Below are 18,252 nucleotides of genomic sequence, written 5' to 3'. Positions count from 1 at the left end.
TTTTTTTGGCCTCTCCATCCAAATACAATGAAGAGAACCTGGTTCTGAATGGAATGTCTTATCCTATCGCTTCATCCATTAAGATACTAGGAGTCCATCTGGATAGGAATTTATCAATGACAAAATAGGTTGATGCCTTAGTCCAAAAATGTTTTTTTATACTTTGGAAGCTTTGTGTGATCAGGCCCTAATTTAATGATAATTCTTTTAGTTTACTGGTTCAGTCACTTGTTTTAAGTATTTTAGATTACTATAATATTGTTCACTTGGGAGGATATCGTAAAAATCTCTGTCGACTTCGACTGATACAAAATAAAGCAATTTGCATGATTTTTAGATTGAAAAAGACAGATCACATAATGCCTTATTATAGGGAATTACACTGGCTCCCTGTTGAGGCTAGAGTACTTTTTAAGTTTGGATGTTTGCGCTATAAAGTTCTATATAGACTGGCCCCCACTTATAAGGTTGATCATTTTGAATTTCCTAATTCTAGACATTCATTACGCAAAGCCATGGAATAGATGGGGACATACTGAGATGGATAGGCAAATGGCTGAATAACAGATTGCAGAGGGTGGGCATAAATGGGACATTCTCGGACTAGGAGAAGGTGACAAGCGGTGTGCCCCAGGGCTCGGTTTTGGGCCCATCTTATTCAATATCTTCATAAATGACCTGGAAGAGGAAACAACAAGCAATATTATCAAGTTTGCAGACGATACAAAACTAGGTCGGGCAGCTGGGTCACAAAAGGACAGTGAAGAACTACAGAAGGATTTGAACCAGCTGGAGAAATGGGCGGAAAAGTGGCAGATGAAGTTCAATATAGAAAAATGCAAAGTAATGCACTTGGGCAGGAAAAACAAGGAACATGAATATAAAATGTTAGGTGTAACTTTGGCCAAGAGCGAACAGGAAAGGGACCTGGGGGTACTGATAGACAGGACCCTGAAGCTGTCGGCTCAATGCGCAGCGGCGGCAAAGAAAGTGAACAGGATGTTGGGCATGATAAAGAAGGGAATCACAAGTAGATCATAATGGCGGACGTCATAATGCTGCTTTACAGAGCAATGGTAAGACCACACTTGGAAGACTGTATCCAACACTGGTCTCCCTATCTAAAGAAGGATATAACCCTGCTGGAGAGGTTGCAGAGGACAACCACGAAGCTAGTAAAAGGTATGGAGAATCTAAGCTACAAGAAACGACTCGGAAAACTGGGATTGTTCACCCTCAAAAAGAGAAGACTGCGAGGGGATATGATAGAGACTTTTAAAATACTAAAAGGATTCGACAAAATAGAGCAAGAAACATCGTTATTCACATTGTCAAATGTGACACGGACAAGAGGTCATGGACTGAAACTGAGGGGCAACAGGCCCAGGATAAATGTCAGGAAGTTCTGTTTCACACAGCGAGTGGTGGACGCTTGGAATGCTCTCCCAGAGGAGGTTGTGACGGAGACCACCATTCTGAGATTCAAAGGCAAGTTGAATGCACACCTTCTTGCAAATCACATTGAGGGATATGGGTTAACAAGGTATTCATCAGGGAACACCTAGCTTAGCCTTCGCGTGCGCGGGTCGCCGGTCTAGATGGACCTAAGGTCTGATCCGGTGAAGACATTTCTTATGTTAAAACAACATTATTTGATTTTCCATCGGTCAGGTGCTGTCATTGCAAAAGATATCATGATTGTCTGTTATCATTCCAAGCCTCTACCTGGGATTCAGGCTTTCGCCGATTACTCTCCACTTCTACATCTTATATGAATTTTAGGAAATTGTTAAAAACTTACTTATATGCACTGTAGTTTCTTCTCTTGGCTGTAATATTTGACTAATTTCTTTCCCTGGGTTCTTAATCAAGTATATTAAACCTGAACCTGAAAGCAACGGAAGCTACCTTACCTCTTTTATCATGAGCTGCCAATTTCCAAGAAAATGGTGTTAAAGTTATGCATAAGCATAGGTGGTATCTCATGCCTGCAAGGCTTTATCATATGGGGGGGACAGGGTACCATAGGATAGATACATTTGTGGACTTGTCCTAAAGTGAGAGCATTCTGGAAGTTGGTGCAATACAAGATTCAGACTTGGTTGCAGGTTACAGTACCATGGGACCCCGATATTTACCGATATCTATTTAATAAGCCTATGCCAGGTTTGCTTCATCAACTAATTCACCACTGTTTTAATGCAGCTTGACTGATCTTGACAACATCCTGAAAGTCAGAAGGCATCCCACTTGCATATAAATGGATTACTAAACTTTAGTACATTTCAAAAATGACAAAGCTTACAGCTCAGAATAACAAAACTCTGGCCAAGTGGAAACAAATTTGGAAGTCCTTTCTTTCCCATTGTTCTTAATGTGTTGTGCTATAATGAACCCCTTCCCTCGGGGTGGGTTTATGCTATCCAGTGGACCCTGGGGGTTAATTTTGAGTCAGGAGAAGAAAAATTCCACCTTAAAAAGTTGATGTATGCATTGTGTTTAAGAAGATAACAATTTCTTTAGGTACATCAAAAGCAGAAAACCAGTGAGAGAATCCGTGAGACTGTTGGATGATCAAGGAGAAAAAGGGGCACTCAGGGAGGATACTTCCATAGCAGAGAGACTGAATGAATTCTTTGCTTCGGTCTTTACGGAAGAAGATGTAAGAGATCTACCAGAACTGGAAATGGTATTCAAGGGTGATGATGTGGAGGAACTGAAAGAAATCTCTGAATCTCGAAGATGTACTTAGCCAAATTGATAAGTTAAAAAGTGATAAATCATCTGAACCGGATGGTATACATTCCAGGGTACTAAAGGAACTGAAACATGAAACTGCTGACCTGCTGTTAGTGATCTATAACCTGTCACTAAAATCATCTGTAGTACCTGAAGATTGGAAGGTAGCCAATGTTCCGCCAATATTTTAAAAAGGTTCCAAGGGAGATCTGGGAAATTACAGACTGATAAGCCTGAATTCAGTACTGGTCAAAATGGTGGAAACAATGATAAACAATAAAATTATGGAACACGTAGACAAACATGATTTAATGAGACAGAGTTAGCATGAGTTCAGCCGAGGGAGATCTTGCCTCACCAATTTGCTTGACTTCTTTGAAGGTGTGAATACATATGTGGATAAAGGTGAGCCAATTGACGAACAACGTGAGCAACAGGAACTACAACAGGGAAGTACTGAAAGACCAGTTCCGTATGCTGGGAAGGAAGCTGAAGACCAGAACGCAGAGGAGAGCATTCTTGGAGATCCTGCCGGTACCCAGGGCTGAAGAGAAGAGGCAGATGGAGCTGCAAGCAGTCAACGTGTGGATGCAGCGCTGGTGTGAGAAAGAAGGATTCCACTTTGTGCGCAACTGGACAACGTTCTGGGGGAAGAGCAAGCTATACAGGAAGGACGGACTCCACCTTAGCAGAGATGGAATGAGGCTACTTGCAAGCAACATCAAGAGAGAAGTTTTTAAACTAGGAAGAAGGGGAAAGCCGACAGTCGACCAAGAGAGAGAGTCGATGGTTCAGGAACCGGAATACCTGGAGGATACCGTGCAAGAAGATAGAGGGAAAGATTCACCGGATCACAGGCAAGACAGATCTAAAAAGACACAAGAGTGAAGGAAATGCAAGAAAGGAACAGGCCACAAACTCAAGTGTATGTACACGAACGCAAGGAGCCTTAGAAATAAGATGGGTGAATTAGAAGCTATGGCACAAAAAGATAATGTTGACATCATAGGCATCACGGAAACATGGTGGACTGAGGAAAACGTCTAGGACACTTTGCTACCAGGATACAAATTATACCGCAGAGACAGAGTGGCTCAAAAAGGTGGGGGCATTGTCATATACGTCAAAGAGGGAATTGAATCTACTGGAGAGAACACGCCACAACTGATGGATAAGTTAGTGTCTCTATGGGTCAAAATTCCGGGAACAAATGGCCTGGAAACGAAGATCGGCATCTACTACCGACCCCCAGGGCAGTCCGAAGAAATTGACAGAAAAATGACGGACGAGATTAAATGCAACTACAAGGGAGGCAACACAGTTATCATGGGTGACTTCAACTATCTGGGAATAGACTGGAATCTAGGCACCTCCGGCTGCATTAGAAAGACCAAGTTCTTGGATGCTGTAGACGATTGCTTCCTGAAACAACTTGTCACGGAAAACACTAGAGGAAATGCAATTCTGGACTTAATTCTAAATGGTCTATGAGGATCGGCACAAGATGTAGAAGTAGAAGGGACGCTGGGAAACAGCGATCGCAATATGATCCGCTTTGATCTGGACGCAGGGGAGAAACATCAGCCCAAAACGACAGCCACATTACTGAACTTCCGAAAAGGGAATTACGAAGGGATGAGACTCATGGTAAGGAAGAAGATTAAAAACGCTAGAGCAAGCTTGGTCCCTTTTTAAGGACACAGTCACCAAGGCGCAAAATCTATATATACCGCTTATCAACAAGGGATCAAAGAGGAAAAAGAACAATGAACTGGCATGGCTCACTGTAGAGGTGAAGGAAGCAAACAGACGAAAACTGGAACAAGCACAAACAACATCAACGTAGGTGCCAACAGGTGGTAAAAGGGGCCAAAAGAGACTGCGAGGAAAAAATAGATAAGGAGGTGAAGAACTTCAAGCCATTCTTTCGATATATTAAGGGGAAATGACCCGCGAAGGAAGCAGTGGGACCGTTGGATGACCATGGAATAAAGGAAGCACTAAAGGAAGACAAAGCAATCGCCAACAAACTGAACACATATTTTGCATCTGTATTTACCGAAGATGATGTACACAATATACCGGAACAAATCAGGCTATATGCTGGAAATGAAGACGCAAAGCTGACAGGATTGATGGTCAGTCTAGAGGAGGTGTGTAGGCAGATTGATAGGCTTAAGAGCAATCAATCACCGGGACCGGATGGCATCCATCCGAGGGTCATCAAGGAACTGAAAAGGACCATAACTGAACTGCTTCAACTAATAGCCAATCTGTCGATCAAATCGGGAAAGATTCCGGAACATTGGAAGGTGGCAAATGTTACGCCAATCTTCAAGAAAGGTTCAAGGGGAGATCCGGGAAACCACAGACTGATGAGTCTGACCTCAGTACCGGGAAAGATGGTAGAGTCACTGATAAAGGACCACATCATTGATCACCTTTACGGACATGAACTGATGAGCACCAGTCAGCACGGTTTTAGCAAAGGCAGATCGTGTTTGACCAACTTGCTGCACTTCTTTGAGGGAATAAACAGACAGATAGACAAGGGCAATCCGGTCAACATTGTATATCTGGATTTTCAGAAGGCGTTTGACAAGGTTCCGCATGAACGACTACTTCAGAAAATTGCGAGCCATGGAATCGAGGGTGAAATACTCACGTGGATTAAAAACTGGCTGGATCATAGGAAACAGAGAGTGGGGGTAAATGGACAATACTCAGACTGGAAGTGTCACCAGTGGGGTGCCGCAGGGCTCAGTGCTTGGACCCGTGCTCTTCAACATCTTTATAAATGATCTAGACATTGGTACGACGAGTGAGGTGATTAAATTTGCAGATGATACAAAGTTATTCAGAGTAGTGAAGACATAGGGGGATTGCGAAGATCTGCAACGTGACATAATCAGGCTCGAGGAATGGGCATCAACATGGCAGATGAGGTTCAATGTGGATAAGTGTAAAGTGATGCATGTAGGTAACAAAAATCTCATGCACGAATACAGGATGTCCGGGGCGGTACTTGGAGAGACCTACCAGGAAAGAGACTTGGGAGTTATGATCGACAAGTCGATGAAGCTGTCCACGTAATGTGCAGCGTCATTGTTGAAAAGGGCGAACAGAATGCTAGGAATGATAAAGAAAGGGATCACGAACAGATCGGAGAAGGTTTTAATGCTGCTATACCAGGCCATGGTGCACCCTCACTTGGGAGTACTGCGTCCAGCACTGGTCGCCGTACATGAAGCAGGACAAGGTACTATTCGAAAGAGTCCAGAGAAGAGCGACTAAGATGGTTAAGGGGCTGGAGGAGTTGCCATACAGTGAAAGATTAGAGAAAATGGGCCTTTTCTCCCTCGAACAGAGGAGATTGAGAGGGGACATGATCGAAACATTCAAGGTACTGAAGGGAATAGACTTAGTCGATAAGGACAGGTTGTTCACCCTCTCAAAGGTAGGGAGAACGAGAGGGCACTCTCTAAAATTGAAAGAGGATAGATTCCGTACAAACGTAAGGAAGTTCTTCTTCACTCAAGAGAGTGGTAGAAAACTGGAATGCTCTTCCGGAGTCTGTCATAGGGGAAAACACCCTCCAGGAATTCAAGACAAAGTTAGACAAGTTCCTGCTGAACCAGAACGTACGCAGGTAGGGCTAGTCTCAATTAGGGCGCTGGTCTTTGACCAAGGGCCACCGCGTGAGCGGACCACTGGTCTGACCCAACAGTGGCAATTCTTATGTTCTTATATAGTGTATCTAGATTTTTAGAAAGCTTTTGACAAAGTTCCATATGAGAGGCTCCTGAGAAAATTAGAGTCATGGAATAGGAGGCAAAGTTCAGTTCTGGATTCAGAATTGGTTATCGGATAGAAAACAGTGAGTAGGGTTAAATGGTACTTTTTCTCAATGGAGGAAAGTAAACAGTGGAGTGCCACAGGGATCTGTACTGGGACCGGTACTATTTAACTTATTTATAAATGATCTGGAAATTGGAATGACGAGCGAGGTGATTAAATTTCCAGATAACACTAAACTGTTCAAAGTTGTTAAAACACATGTAGATTGTGAAACATTGCAGGCAGATTTTAGGAAATTGGAAGACTGGGCGTCCCAAGTGGCAGATGAAATTTTATGTGGACCAATGCAAAGTGATGCATATTGGGAAGAATAACCCAAATCACAGTTACCGGATGCTAGAGTCCACCTTGGGGGTTAGCACCCAAGAAAGGGATCTGGGGACATTGTAGACAATACAATGAAACCTTCCGCCCAATGTGTGGTGGTAGCCAAAAAAGCAAACAAGATGCTAGGAATTATTAAAAAAGGGATGGTTAACAAGACTAAGAATATTATAATGCTTCTGTTAGACAATGACACGGGGAAAAAATTTGTTCCCCTCACCGCCCCGTCCCCACGACCACTGACCCTGTCCCCACCCCATCCCCGCGACCACTGTCCCCGTCCGTCCCCGCAACCACTGTTCCCGCCCCGTCTCCATGACCACTGTCCCCGCCCCATCCCCGTGACAACTGTCCCCGCAGCATCCATACAAGCGTCAGTACTGCAATATTTAGCTTATTCCTTCCTTATAAATCAAAGTTCTAGCTGCTGAAGTAGAGAAAGAGATGTTCAGCTGGCAGGGCTTTGTTTATAATTTTATATCTAACTATATTCGTATCATAATATTAATAAATTAAATAATTTAAATAGTGCTCAGACCCACAACCATTAGTGTTCAAGTGTAAAAATAAATAAATAATAATAATAAATAATTTTATTTCTTATATACCGCCAAAGCCATAGTAGTTCGAGGCGGTTTACAACGAAGAAGGGCTGGACAATCAGCGAAAATGGTACAATGTTACAATCAGATAAAATTAGGTGGTAGAGAAAAAAATGGTACAACAGAGAGAAAAAAATGGTACAACTGAGAGAAAAAAATGGTACAAAGATGGGTACAATTATGGCAATGAAATGGTACAGTGAAGAAGGTCAAGACAATCTGCGTAAAGGACATAGAGAGATAGAGGGCCAGGGTGGGCATAGGGTCTTAGGGTATGAATCGGGTGAAAAGATTAGTTTTTAGTAGTTTCCTGAAGTTTAAGTAGGATGAAGAGCGTGAGATGATGTGGGCCAGCCAGTTATTGTGATGACCTGCTTGGAAGGCAAGAGTTCTATTTAGATATCTTTTGTAACGGTAGGTCCTTAGGGTAGGGTAGCTAAACAGGTGTGTTCTACGTGTGAGTTTGGATGGGCAATCTAGGATAAAATGGGGTACTAAGTAAAGGGGGGCCGAGCCAAGGATGGATTTGTAGCAGAAACAGGCGAACTTGAATAGCACTCTTGCTTCTAGGGGTAGCCAGTGGAGTTTGTGGTAATAGGGAGTTATGTGTTCCCAATTTTTTAGTCCGAAGATCAGTCGGATTGCCGGGTTATGAATAATTTGCAATCTTTGTGTGGTTTTTTTGAAAGATCGCAGATAGATGATGTTGCAGTAGTCGACTAGACTTAAGATGGAGGATTGCACAAGCAGGCGGAATGAGGGGGCGTCAAAGTATTTTCTGATGGATCTTAGCTTCCATAAGGTGGAAAAGCTTTTTTTGACCAGAAGGTCGGTGTGAGCTTCGAAGGTAAGGTTGCGATCAAGAGTCACTCCGAGTATTTTTAAAGAGTTTGTTAAGGTAAAGACTTGGCCATTCAGGGAGATTGAGGTATCTTTGATTTTGTCATTTGGGCTTGATCACATGATAGGCATGTATTTTTTGGCTTCCAGAATTTATTTATAGTTGTACAAGCACTTTATTACACCAAGCTGCCTATCATGTGACCATCGGAGGAGTATCAACCACCATAAAAAGATAAGATAACCTTATAGAAAATGGATGCTAGATTGTTGAATGGTGGTACAGACATCAATAGTGCCATGATGGTCTGACGGCAGCCGGTGTTGTGTGTTTTTATACTTGAACACTAATGGTTGTGGGTCTGAGCACTATTTAAATTATTTAATTTATTAATATTGTGATACGAATATAGTTATTTCATTTGGTATCACAATTGGATATTATATTGATCCCTATATTTATCTATTAATATAAATTTTAATCAACACAACTAATATACTACTTTATCCTAAAGCAAAAAAATAAAATTAAACATATATAAATTTTTTTTCTACCTTTGTTGTCAGGTTTCTGCTTTCCTCATCTTCTCCTCATTCATTTCCTTCCATCCATTGTCTGCCTTCTCTGTCTCTTCCATATGCTTTGTTATTGTGCCTCTCCCTTCCATCTCTCCCTCCTCCCCCCCTACTTTTGGTCTGGCACCCATCTTCTTCCCTCCACTCCCCCCATAGTCTGGAATCTCTCCCTTCCCCATTTCCCTTCAGCGTCTGTTCCTCCCCACCTTCCCCAGTTCCCTTCAGCATCTGTTCCTCTCCACCCCACCTTTCCTCCCTTTCTCCATCCCTGCCCCTTACCTTCACGGCAGGCAATTTCTAAATTTGCTTCCTACGAGCAGCCAGAGCGTTGAAATCACGTGTGGCTGCAGGAAAGGTCGTCTCTGATGCAACTTCCGGTTGTGTCAGAGATGACTTTTACAGCAGCCACACACAATTTCAACGCTCTGGCTGCTCGTAGAAAGCAAATTTAGAGAAATTGCTTGCTGCGAAGGTAAGGGGCAGGGAGGGAGATGCATGGGCAGCAGCGGCGATTGGGCGGTAGCTATCAGTAAGGAAGGAGGGAAAACAATCGGTGATCGCACACATTCCCTTCCTTAACTGCGGAGACAAGGCCATTCACCATTCCACGGGACGGTGAATGGCCTTGTCCCCGTAGCCATGGTAAACACTGTTTTCCCCAACCTCAACGTTTCAGCGAGTTACCCGCAGTCACCCGCGGCTTACCGCGGGTAACAGCCACCGTGTCATTCTCTAGCCTCTGTATCACTCCATGGTGTGACCTCACCTTGAGTATTGCATTCAGTTCTGGTCTCCTTATCTCAAGAAAGATATAGCGGTGCTTGAAAAGGTTCACAGAAGAGCAATCAAGATAATAAAGGGGATGGAACTCCTCTCATATGAGGAAAGACTAAAACAGTTAGGGCTCTTCAGCTTGGAAAAGAAACGGCTGAGGGGAGATATGTTTGAAGTCTACAAAATCCTGAGTGAAGTAGAACGGGTACAAGTGAGTCGATTTTTCACTCCATCAAAAATTACAAAGACTAGGGGACCCTCGATGAAATTGCAGGGGAAATACTTTTAAAACCAATAGGAGGAAATATTTTTTCACTCAGAGAACAGTTAAGGTCTGGAACGCATTGCAAGAGGTTGTGGTAAGAGCAGATAGTGTAATTGGTTTTAAGAAAGGTTTGGACAAATTCCTGGAGGAAAAGTCTGTTATTAAGACATGGGGGAAGCCTCTGCTTGCCCCGGATCGGTAGCATGGAATGTTGCTACTCTTTGGGTTTTGGCCAGGTACTAGTGATTTGGATTGGCCACTGAGAATGGGCTACTGGGCTTCATGGACCATTGGTCTGACCCAGTAAGTCTATTCTTATGTTCTTATCTGTTGCATTATTTGAGCTCTCTGTTTGACTGTTTTCAGTGCTTTCTTTGTTATATTGTTCTTTTGCTCAAGTCCTAATAAAAAGATCTCTAAAATTTAAAAAATTGGAGTGTAAGCCCTTTGAAAATTAATCTCCAAGAGACGTAAATGTTATAAACCATTTGTATATGAAAACCACTAGTTTCGGAAGGGGAACAGGGATGATGACTAAGGGTACTAATAGAGTGTGTTGGCTGCTGAAACAGGTCAGACTTATTCTTGCAATGTTTCATACTAATGCCAAATAAGCACTCCATTGCATACAAATTCAGTAGAAAATCATGATTTACACACTGAATGGACTGTTGCTTCTAAGTCATATTTTATAAAATATATACAATTTGAACAGTCCCCTAGGTGAAAGCAGAGCCCAACAAACAACACAATGCACAATTAAAAGATGACCTCTACAAAACCCCCAATAGAGAAAACAGAAAAAAAAAAAAAAAAAATTTGTCATTCCAAAAATTAGTTATATACCACATTCAGTTGCTAAGTATCTTAGACTATGGGGTCACTTACTAACAGAATGTGCTACTTGCCGCAGTGCCTATTTTATTTCTATTGGCCCCCTGACAGATTGTAAATGATCCCTTATATAATGTTGCACTAACCAGAACCAAAATTAAGGAGACCATAGTTTTCAATAATAAATTTGAATTGTATTTAAATCAGACTAACCCTTTGACCTTTCATCTTCTTCAGTTCCTTTTCCATGACCACGTTGGCTTCAGATAACACTTGAACGTCTGTTTTTATCTTGCTATATTTCTAAACAAAAAATATATTAGGTTAATTTTAGCAAAATAAAACATCTGTATTCTCTAGTTAAATTAAATTTAAGCAAAGTAAACACTACTCAGAGTTCCACAAAATCAGCAAAACTACAATGTTTTCTTAAATCAGTAGTCAAGAAAGAAACACAAGAATACAGCAACTTCAGTAGTCATTGAACAACCAAAATGATGACAAAAGTACTGAATTGGATTGATTCCTACTGGAAACACAAGTACATCCTATTGATAAGTTGTTAAGCAGAATGGAAGTAATTGTCTCAAAATAAGCCTCTAAAATTCCAAACTATAAACACCTAGAATTAGAAGTACTTCAAATTAAAAATCTGTTTTTTATATTTATTTATTTATAGGTTTCAACATATCAAGCATTAAACTTGTACAGAAAAGAAATCAAGCCTGATACATTCTACAACAATCCAAGAAAGAAATAGTTTGTTATACAAATTAGTTCATAATAATACGTAAAAATTACAATAGCTTAACTTTATTCAAGTCCTCAAATTGGATCCAAAACTTACACAATTAGCGAGAAAATACAAAGTAAGTTAAAACTTAAAAGAATCACTGCTATAAGCTGAGAGCAAAATGCATAACTTCTAATCAGCTTACGGTTTTCCTTTATCCAACCGGGATACAGACAGGAAAGTAGTTAATTGAAAAGGTTCAAAGAAAACATATTTATTCATTTGGTGATGAACAATACACTTGCACGGCTGTCGCAAGTAAAATGTAGCCCCTAAAGCTAACACTCCTGGCTTTAGTAAAAGAAATTCACGCCTACACTTCTGCGTCTCACATAACAAGTCGGGAAACATCTATATTCTATGTCCAAGAAATTCTTTCTGTTTGTTCTTAAAAAATAAACTCAGAATCCATGCCTTGTCTGGTTGGAGAGCAACAGAAATTATTAATGTTGCTGGGGTCGCAATTTCTTTATCTGACGTCTCAAGTAACGCTGAGACGTCCATTGCCTCTTGAAACTCTAGACCTCTGATGTTGACTTTGACCACCAACAGGCAAATAGTAAACTTGAGACAGTGGAGGTAAAAGTTATCTGAAATTCCTAGAATTTCCTGAAAATATCTTTTGATCATTTCCCTTGGAGTCAAGACAGTGACTTTAGAAAAATTAATCAATCTTATGTTATTACTTCCTGCAGTGTTCTCCAACATTTCAATTTTCCTTCTAAGATTAACATTATCTTTAATTATTGTCTCTTGAATCTATTTAGAGGAAATTAAGTCCTGTTCAACTTTCTGAGTACTGGATTTAGAGTCACTCAATTCCAATTTAACTTCTTTCAATTCCTTTGTATGTTCAATCAGTTTCCTTTCTATATATGAGAAATGGAGATTAATGGCTTTATCAAAATTAGCCACTAAATCCCAAAGTGCCTCTAGAGTAACTTCAGAGGGTTTAATAGGAACAATAGGTTGCTGACAAGTGAAAAATTTCTCACCAAATACAGAAGTCTCTCTCTCCTCCGGTTGGTAATTTCCCCCATTTACAGCTGTAATTGCCTCTGGTTCTTTAACTGAGCTTCTCTGATGGTGTACCCCTCCTTCTGAGCTCTCCAGGGCTGGTAAACCTGCCTCAAGGGCCGGAAACTGCCCTGTCTCCGGGGTTTCCTCGCCCCTTGGAGAGCTCATTATCCGGTGCTGTTGGAGTGGAGCTCGAACGTCAGGGCTAAGGGTTGTATCTGGCCCTTGGAAGGCTAAAGCGGTTTCGCTCAACCGCGGCACTTCCTGGGGGCTATTCGCCGACACAACTGAAGCGTTTTGCATTCGCTGCAGGATGTCTTCAATTATGCCCATCCTCTGGAGCGACGCTAGGCAGCAGCGGCGCTTCGGCCACATCTCTTAAGCATGTCAGGTAGGGAAATAAACTTCCCTCACTCCCACGAAAAGGTAAATACCAGCACGAGACCGTTAGCGGACAAGTACCGTAAGGGAAAGTTGAAAAGAACTTTGAAGAGAGAGTTCAAAAGGGCGTGAAACCGTTAAGAGGTAAACGGCAAAGGAGCATTCTTTGAGGCACACTCTTTCCCCCTTGAAGTGACAGCGAAGCATATTTTGGATACTATCGAGGATAGGAACTGGGTTCTAGGATGGAATGGGTTGGGTTGGGTTGGGGCGGGGGCATCGCGGCAAGCGGGCCCTACCCCGGGAGTGAGGTCCAATAGGCTCTTTGAGGCCTTGCTCGGAACGAATATTAAGCTCCCGAGGAAGAAGGGCCCCGGCTATTAAGCCACCGCATGGTCGGAGGGGGGCGGCGGGGACTATTAAACACCGACTATTAAGCCCGGACTACTATCGCCCGCAGCATGTGCTCTCCAAGACGTGCATGGCTCCTTTTGTCTCTTGTCACAAGGGATTGGGGCCGGGCCCGGCTTGGCCATCTGGTCCCTGCCTATGCTTAGGGGGTGGGGGATCGGGGAGAATAAGCCATCTGGTTCCTGGTGGGGGGGGGGCGGGCGGTGGCCATCTGGTCCCCATACCAGCAGGGGCTGGAGGGGACTGTTTAGGTGTCTACGTAAATCCCTCCCTCGGGCCATCTGGTTCTTTGGACCTTAGGAGAGGGGAGAGGAGGCGAAGGCGATGTGCCCTCGCCGTTCCCTTTCCTCCGCTGTGGGGCGCGGAGGGGGAGAGAGAGAGACAAAAGCTTGGCTCAAGGGATGACTTTCAATAGATCGCAGCGAGGTAGCTGCTCTGCTACGTACGAAACCCTGACCCAGAATCAGGTCGTATACGAATGATTTAGCACCGGGTTCCCCACGAACGTGCGGTGCGCTACGGGAGAGAGGCAGCCCCCTTCTGTCCATGCTCTAGTCACGAGGCGTGCGGCTCTGCTCGCCGGCCGGTCAGGGCCAGCCATCCCTGGCGGGGAAAGATAGATTTAAAAATAAAAACATGAAATAGATAGGTTTTTATCTGTTTCCTAAAGTCAAGCTAGGAGGAAGCTTCTAAAACAATGTAGATATAGATCTAATCAATAGGGCACAGGTCAAACAAACAAAGCAGGCCCCGCCTGGCCATGCCTGATTAGGCACCCAGGCCTTTATCAGCCTCTCTCTTTTTTTTTTTTTATGCCAAAGGAAGGGAGGAGGGGGGAAAAAAAAAGCCGAAATTCTAAAGAGGAGAAATGGAAACACTCTGGCTTACCGCCTGGTATACCCCAGCTGATGCCTCCCCTCCTCTTGACGACATAGTTCTCAACATACAAAGCACAATGATTTTGTCAGGCCAAAAAAAAAAAACACAAAAACCCACCACCACCACCACCACCACCAACAACAACAAAAGGCCCATAGGTCTCAGGCTACTTCCCGGTCACAGCAATATCCTTGTCGTGTAGTTTCGTAGCATAACATAATGGCAGATCTCTCGAAGGCACAAAAAGAAAAATATAATAATGCACAGAAATTAATTAGTCAAACATTTGGAGTGAGCGCACGTGTGTTCATGTGCGCGTGTGGAGGGGGAGGGGGAGGGGAAGTTTTATGTAATGTGTAGATCTAATAATCAATAACGCACAGTTCAGTCAAACAAAGCAGGCCCCTCCCGCCTGGCCTTATTAGGCACCCAGGCCTTTAACAGCCTTGATCCCCTCTTTTCTTTTTTAAATGCCAAAGAGGCACACACTTGTGAAAAAGCAAAGTGTTTTGTGTTTTTTATTTTTTTTTTTAAATAAAAGGGCAAATTCAGCAATTCTTCCACAGTCAAGCTCTCCGGAGCTAGGACCTGCATGTAAGATAACAAGGCATGATTTGTGAACTCTATAAGGTTCCGGAGTTTTGTTTGCTCGCTTTGTTTTCCCTTCTCTTTAGTGTAATTTCAGCTTGTGGTTAGGTTGGTTTTTTTTTTTGGCCCTCTTTGGCATTTCAAAAAGAGAGGGTGGGGTAAAATCCGAGGCTATATATAGGCCCTGATCCCCCACCCCCTACGCATAGGCAGGGACCAGATGGCCAAGCCATGCCACGCCCACTCCCAAAAAAATGAAGTAGTTTTGGGAACTTCTATTTCGCATGATATCCTTTTTAAAAAACTACACCACTTGTTACATTTACATAGCAGAGTCGGAGGTTGCTACGAAGCATCCCAGCCCCCCTCCCTCCAGCGGTACCTTTAAATTGTGGTGGTCGCTGGACGGCTGCTGATTATATTGGGGCCAGCGGTAGGAAATATATACGATAACAGTAGTAGAACAATAAAACATAAATAAAATAAAATGGAAAGAATGAAGATGAGAAACCCCCACCCCCCAGTATTAAAACAATAAACACTGCTGCAGAAGGATAAGTAGAAAGTCTAGTGCGGGATAAATTGGTGGACATTTAGAACCAACGGTTGTATGCTGTGAGAAGGGAAAAAATAAGATCAAAATAAATATTTACAAAAAACTCTAAGAAATGTTATTAGATCAAAATTAAACCATAATGGGTGAGAACGAAACCAAAATAAATATAAATTAAGAGTCAAATAAGGCCCATTTAAGTCCAGCTTGAAATTACCAGTAGATCTGCTCAGCGCAAGGCCAAGGAAATGCCGTCGACTGCAAACTAAATCAGATTTCTCCTAGGTGCCACCCAGGCCAAAAATGTTTCTGTTTTCCTGCTGGAGGTTGCCAACTCCAGCTGTTTCAGCAATCAGTTCCCCTTCGACCTCAACAAAGCCCTGCCCTATCTCCTGCTCTCTTCCACGCTGGCGGCCGCTAAGCTCAGAGGATGATGACAACAGTTATGTGCTGCCTCCCTTCGGGTGGAGTCTGCGTTGCTGGGATCACTGGCATTGATAACCTTTATTCCCCTCTCTGCCGCCATCCCCTGCCTGCCGTGCTCTGCCTCCTAGTTGTCTGCAGCAGTCTGTGTCAGCTGAGAACATCCCGAATGCCGATTTCCCACGTTGCCCGATAAAGTTTTGTATGCCCAGGCATAAGCGCGCTTGTGCGCTGCTGGCTCCAAAATAACAAGGAGGCAGCCGTCCAGCGACAACAATTTAAATGTACCGCCGAGGGGGGAGGGGCGGTATATTCGCTCCATAAGAAGCACCCTTATTTCCACCCACTTTTGGGGGGAAAAAAGTGTGTCATGGAGCTAAAAATATGGTAGGTGTCATTATAGACAATACACTGACACCTTCTGCCCAATATGCAGCAGCAGCCAAAAAAGCAAACAAGATGCTAGAAAATATTAGAAATAAGACTAAGAATGTTATAATGCCTCTGTATTGCTCTTTGGTGCGACCTCCCTTTGAGTAGTATTTTCAATTCTGGTTGCCATATCTCAAAAAAGATATAGCGGAATTAGAAAAGATTCAAAGAAGAGCGACCAGGATGATAAAGGGGATGGAACTAAAGGGGATGGAACTCTTTTTGTATGAGGAAAGACTAAAGAGGTTAGGGCTCTTCAGCATGGAAAAGAGGCAGCTGAGGGGAGATATGATTAAGTCAACAAAGTCCTGGTTAGTGTAGAATGGGTACAAGAGAATAATTTTTTTACTCCATCAAAAATTACAAAGACTAGGGGACACTTGATAAAGTTAAAACAAATTGGAGGAAATATAAAATAGCTAAGCTCTGGTGCCAGAGGAAGCGGTAACAGCAGTTAACATAGCTGATTTTAAAAAAATATTTGGACAAGTTCCTGGGGAAACATCCATAGTCTGCTATTAAGACAGACAAAGGGGAAGTCACTACATGCTATGGGATCAGTAGCATGGAATTTGTTACTATTTGGTATTTTGCCATGTATTTGTAACCTGGAATAGCCACTGTGGAAACAGGATTCTGGGCTAGATGGACCATTGGTCTGACCCAGTATGGTTGTTCTTAAGCTTTCTTTGTAACACTCCAGTTCCCAAGGTCAAGAATGTGGTCCACTACTCTTAATACAAACTCAAATTGATTTGTTCAATATGATTTATAAAACTTCCTTCAGCACTTAATATAGTGATTCATTGTTTGGTAACACTATGTAACATGATTTTTATTTCTGGGCAATAAATGCAATTTCCTAATTGCTTAAGCCTAAAAAATAAAGAAAAAGTCTGTTATTTCCATAAAACTTTGCTTTTGTGATCAGGATAGTCAAATTTTGCAATTTACCTATTTAAAACTTGAACATGCCAATTGTTCATCTTTTCATTCTTATAAAGTCATAAAAAGCAACATATGAATCACAATTAACATATATTTATATTGAAGTTATACAAAGATGATCACAGAAGATTTAGAAGTGAGTAGTTTTTCAAGATTTGAGATTATATTGCAAGTCACTTTCACGAATCAGCCCTCAGATATAGTCTCTCATCATATTATCATTATATTGTCCTTGGTAGCAGTGTTCAAAGTCCAGTATATCCTGTTGGAAGCACTCACCTTGCTCCTCTGAGTATGCTCCCATGCTGTCCTTGATGAGTATCAAGGACATGGACTTAGATAGACATCCTACAGCCCATTTTACTGTAATTCTTCACCAGATTCTCAACCAACTATATATAGTTTTCAGCCTTGTGATTGCCCAGAAAGCCCTGAACCACTGCGACAAAGCTGTTCCAAGCTGCTTTCTCCTTCCTAGTTAGCTTCCTGGGAAATTTCTTGCACTCTAGGATCTTCTTTATCTGTGGTCCGACAAAGACATCAGCTTTGACCTTTGCCTCAGACAGATTAGGGAAGATGTCTTGAAGGTACTTGAAGGCTGTCGACTCCTTATCTAGAGCGCTGAGAAATTGTTTCATTAGGCCAATTTGATATGAGATTGTGGTATCAACACCTTAAGGGGGTCCATCAGTGGTTCCCATTTAGTGTTGCTTCTCCCCACAGAGAACCTGGTCCACTGTGGTCAATCCCACCTTTGGTAGTGCGTTTTTATGTCCCTGCTGTCCCAAAGGTAGAGATAGCAGGGAAACTTGGAAAAACCGCCTTGAAGACCCATTAGGAATGCCACCATTTTGAAGACCTCCCAGCTGTACTCATCATACTTCAAGGCACCTAGTAAGGTCTTGATGCTGTTATAATCCTCTTTTAGATGCACTGAGTGACCCTTTGGAAGAGACAGATACTTGTTCCCATTATGGAGCAGCATGGCTTTGATGTTCCTAGATGAGCTATCAAT

General features: G+C 42.5%; 1 protein-coding gene across 7 annotated transcripts in view; it reads right to left on the bottom strand.

Moving 5' to 3' along the window:
• Positions 1 to 18,252, bottom strand: part of CCDC7 (coiled-coil domain containing 7) — a 730,660-nt gene that overhangs the window by 520,752 nt on the left and 191,656 nt on the right. For all 7 annotated transcript variants that reach the window (XR_004538163.1, XM_033931492.1, XM_033931495.1 and 4 more), the window contains one exon: positions 11,026 to 11,115. Coding sequence is in view for 6 of the 7 variants with exons in the window: in XM_033931492.1 (XP_033787383.1) it covers positions 11,026 to 11,115 (90 nt within the window). In the remaining variant the exon portion in view is untranslated. The remainder of the gene's footprint in view (positions 1 to 11,025; positions 11,116 to 18,252) is intronic.

The sequence above is a fragment of the Geotrypetes seraphini genome, chromosome 2 (genome assembly GCF_902459505.1).
Source record: "Geotrypetes seraphini chromosome 2, aGeoSer1.1, whole genome shotgun sequence".
NCBI lineage: Eukaryota > Metazoa > Chordata > Amphibia > Gymnophiona > Dermophiidae > Geotrypetes > Geotrypetes seraphini.
The sequence above is the reverse complement of the archived record's forward strand: the minus strand, read 5'-3'. Positions and strand labels throughout refer to the sequence as shown.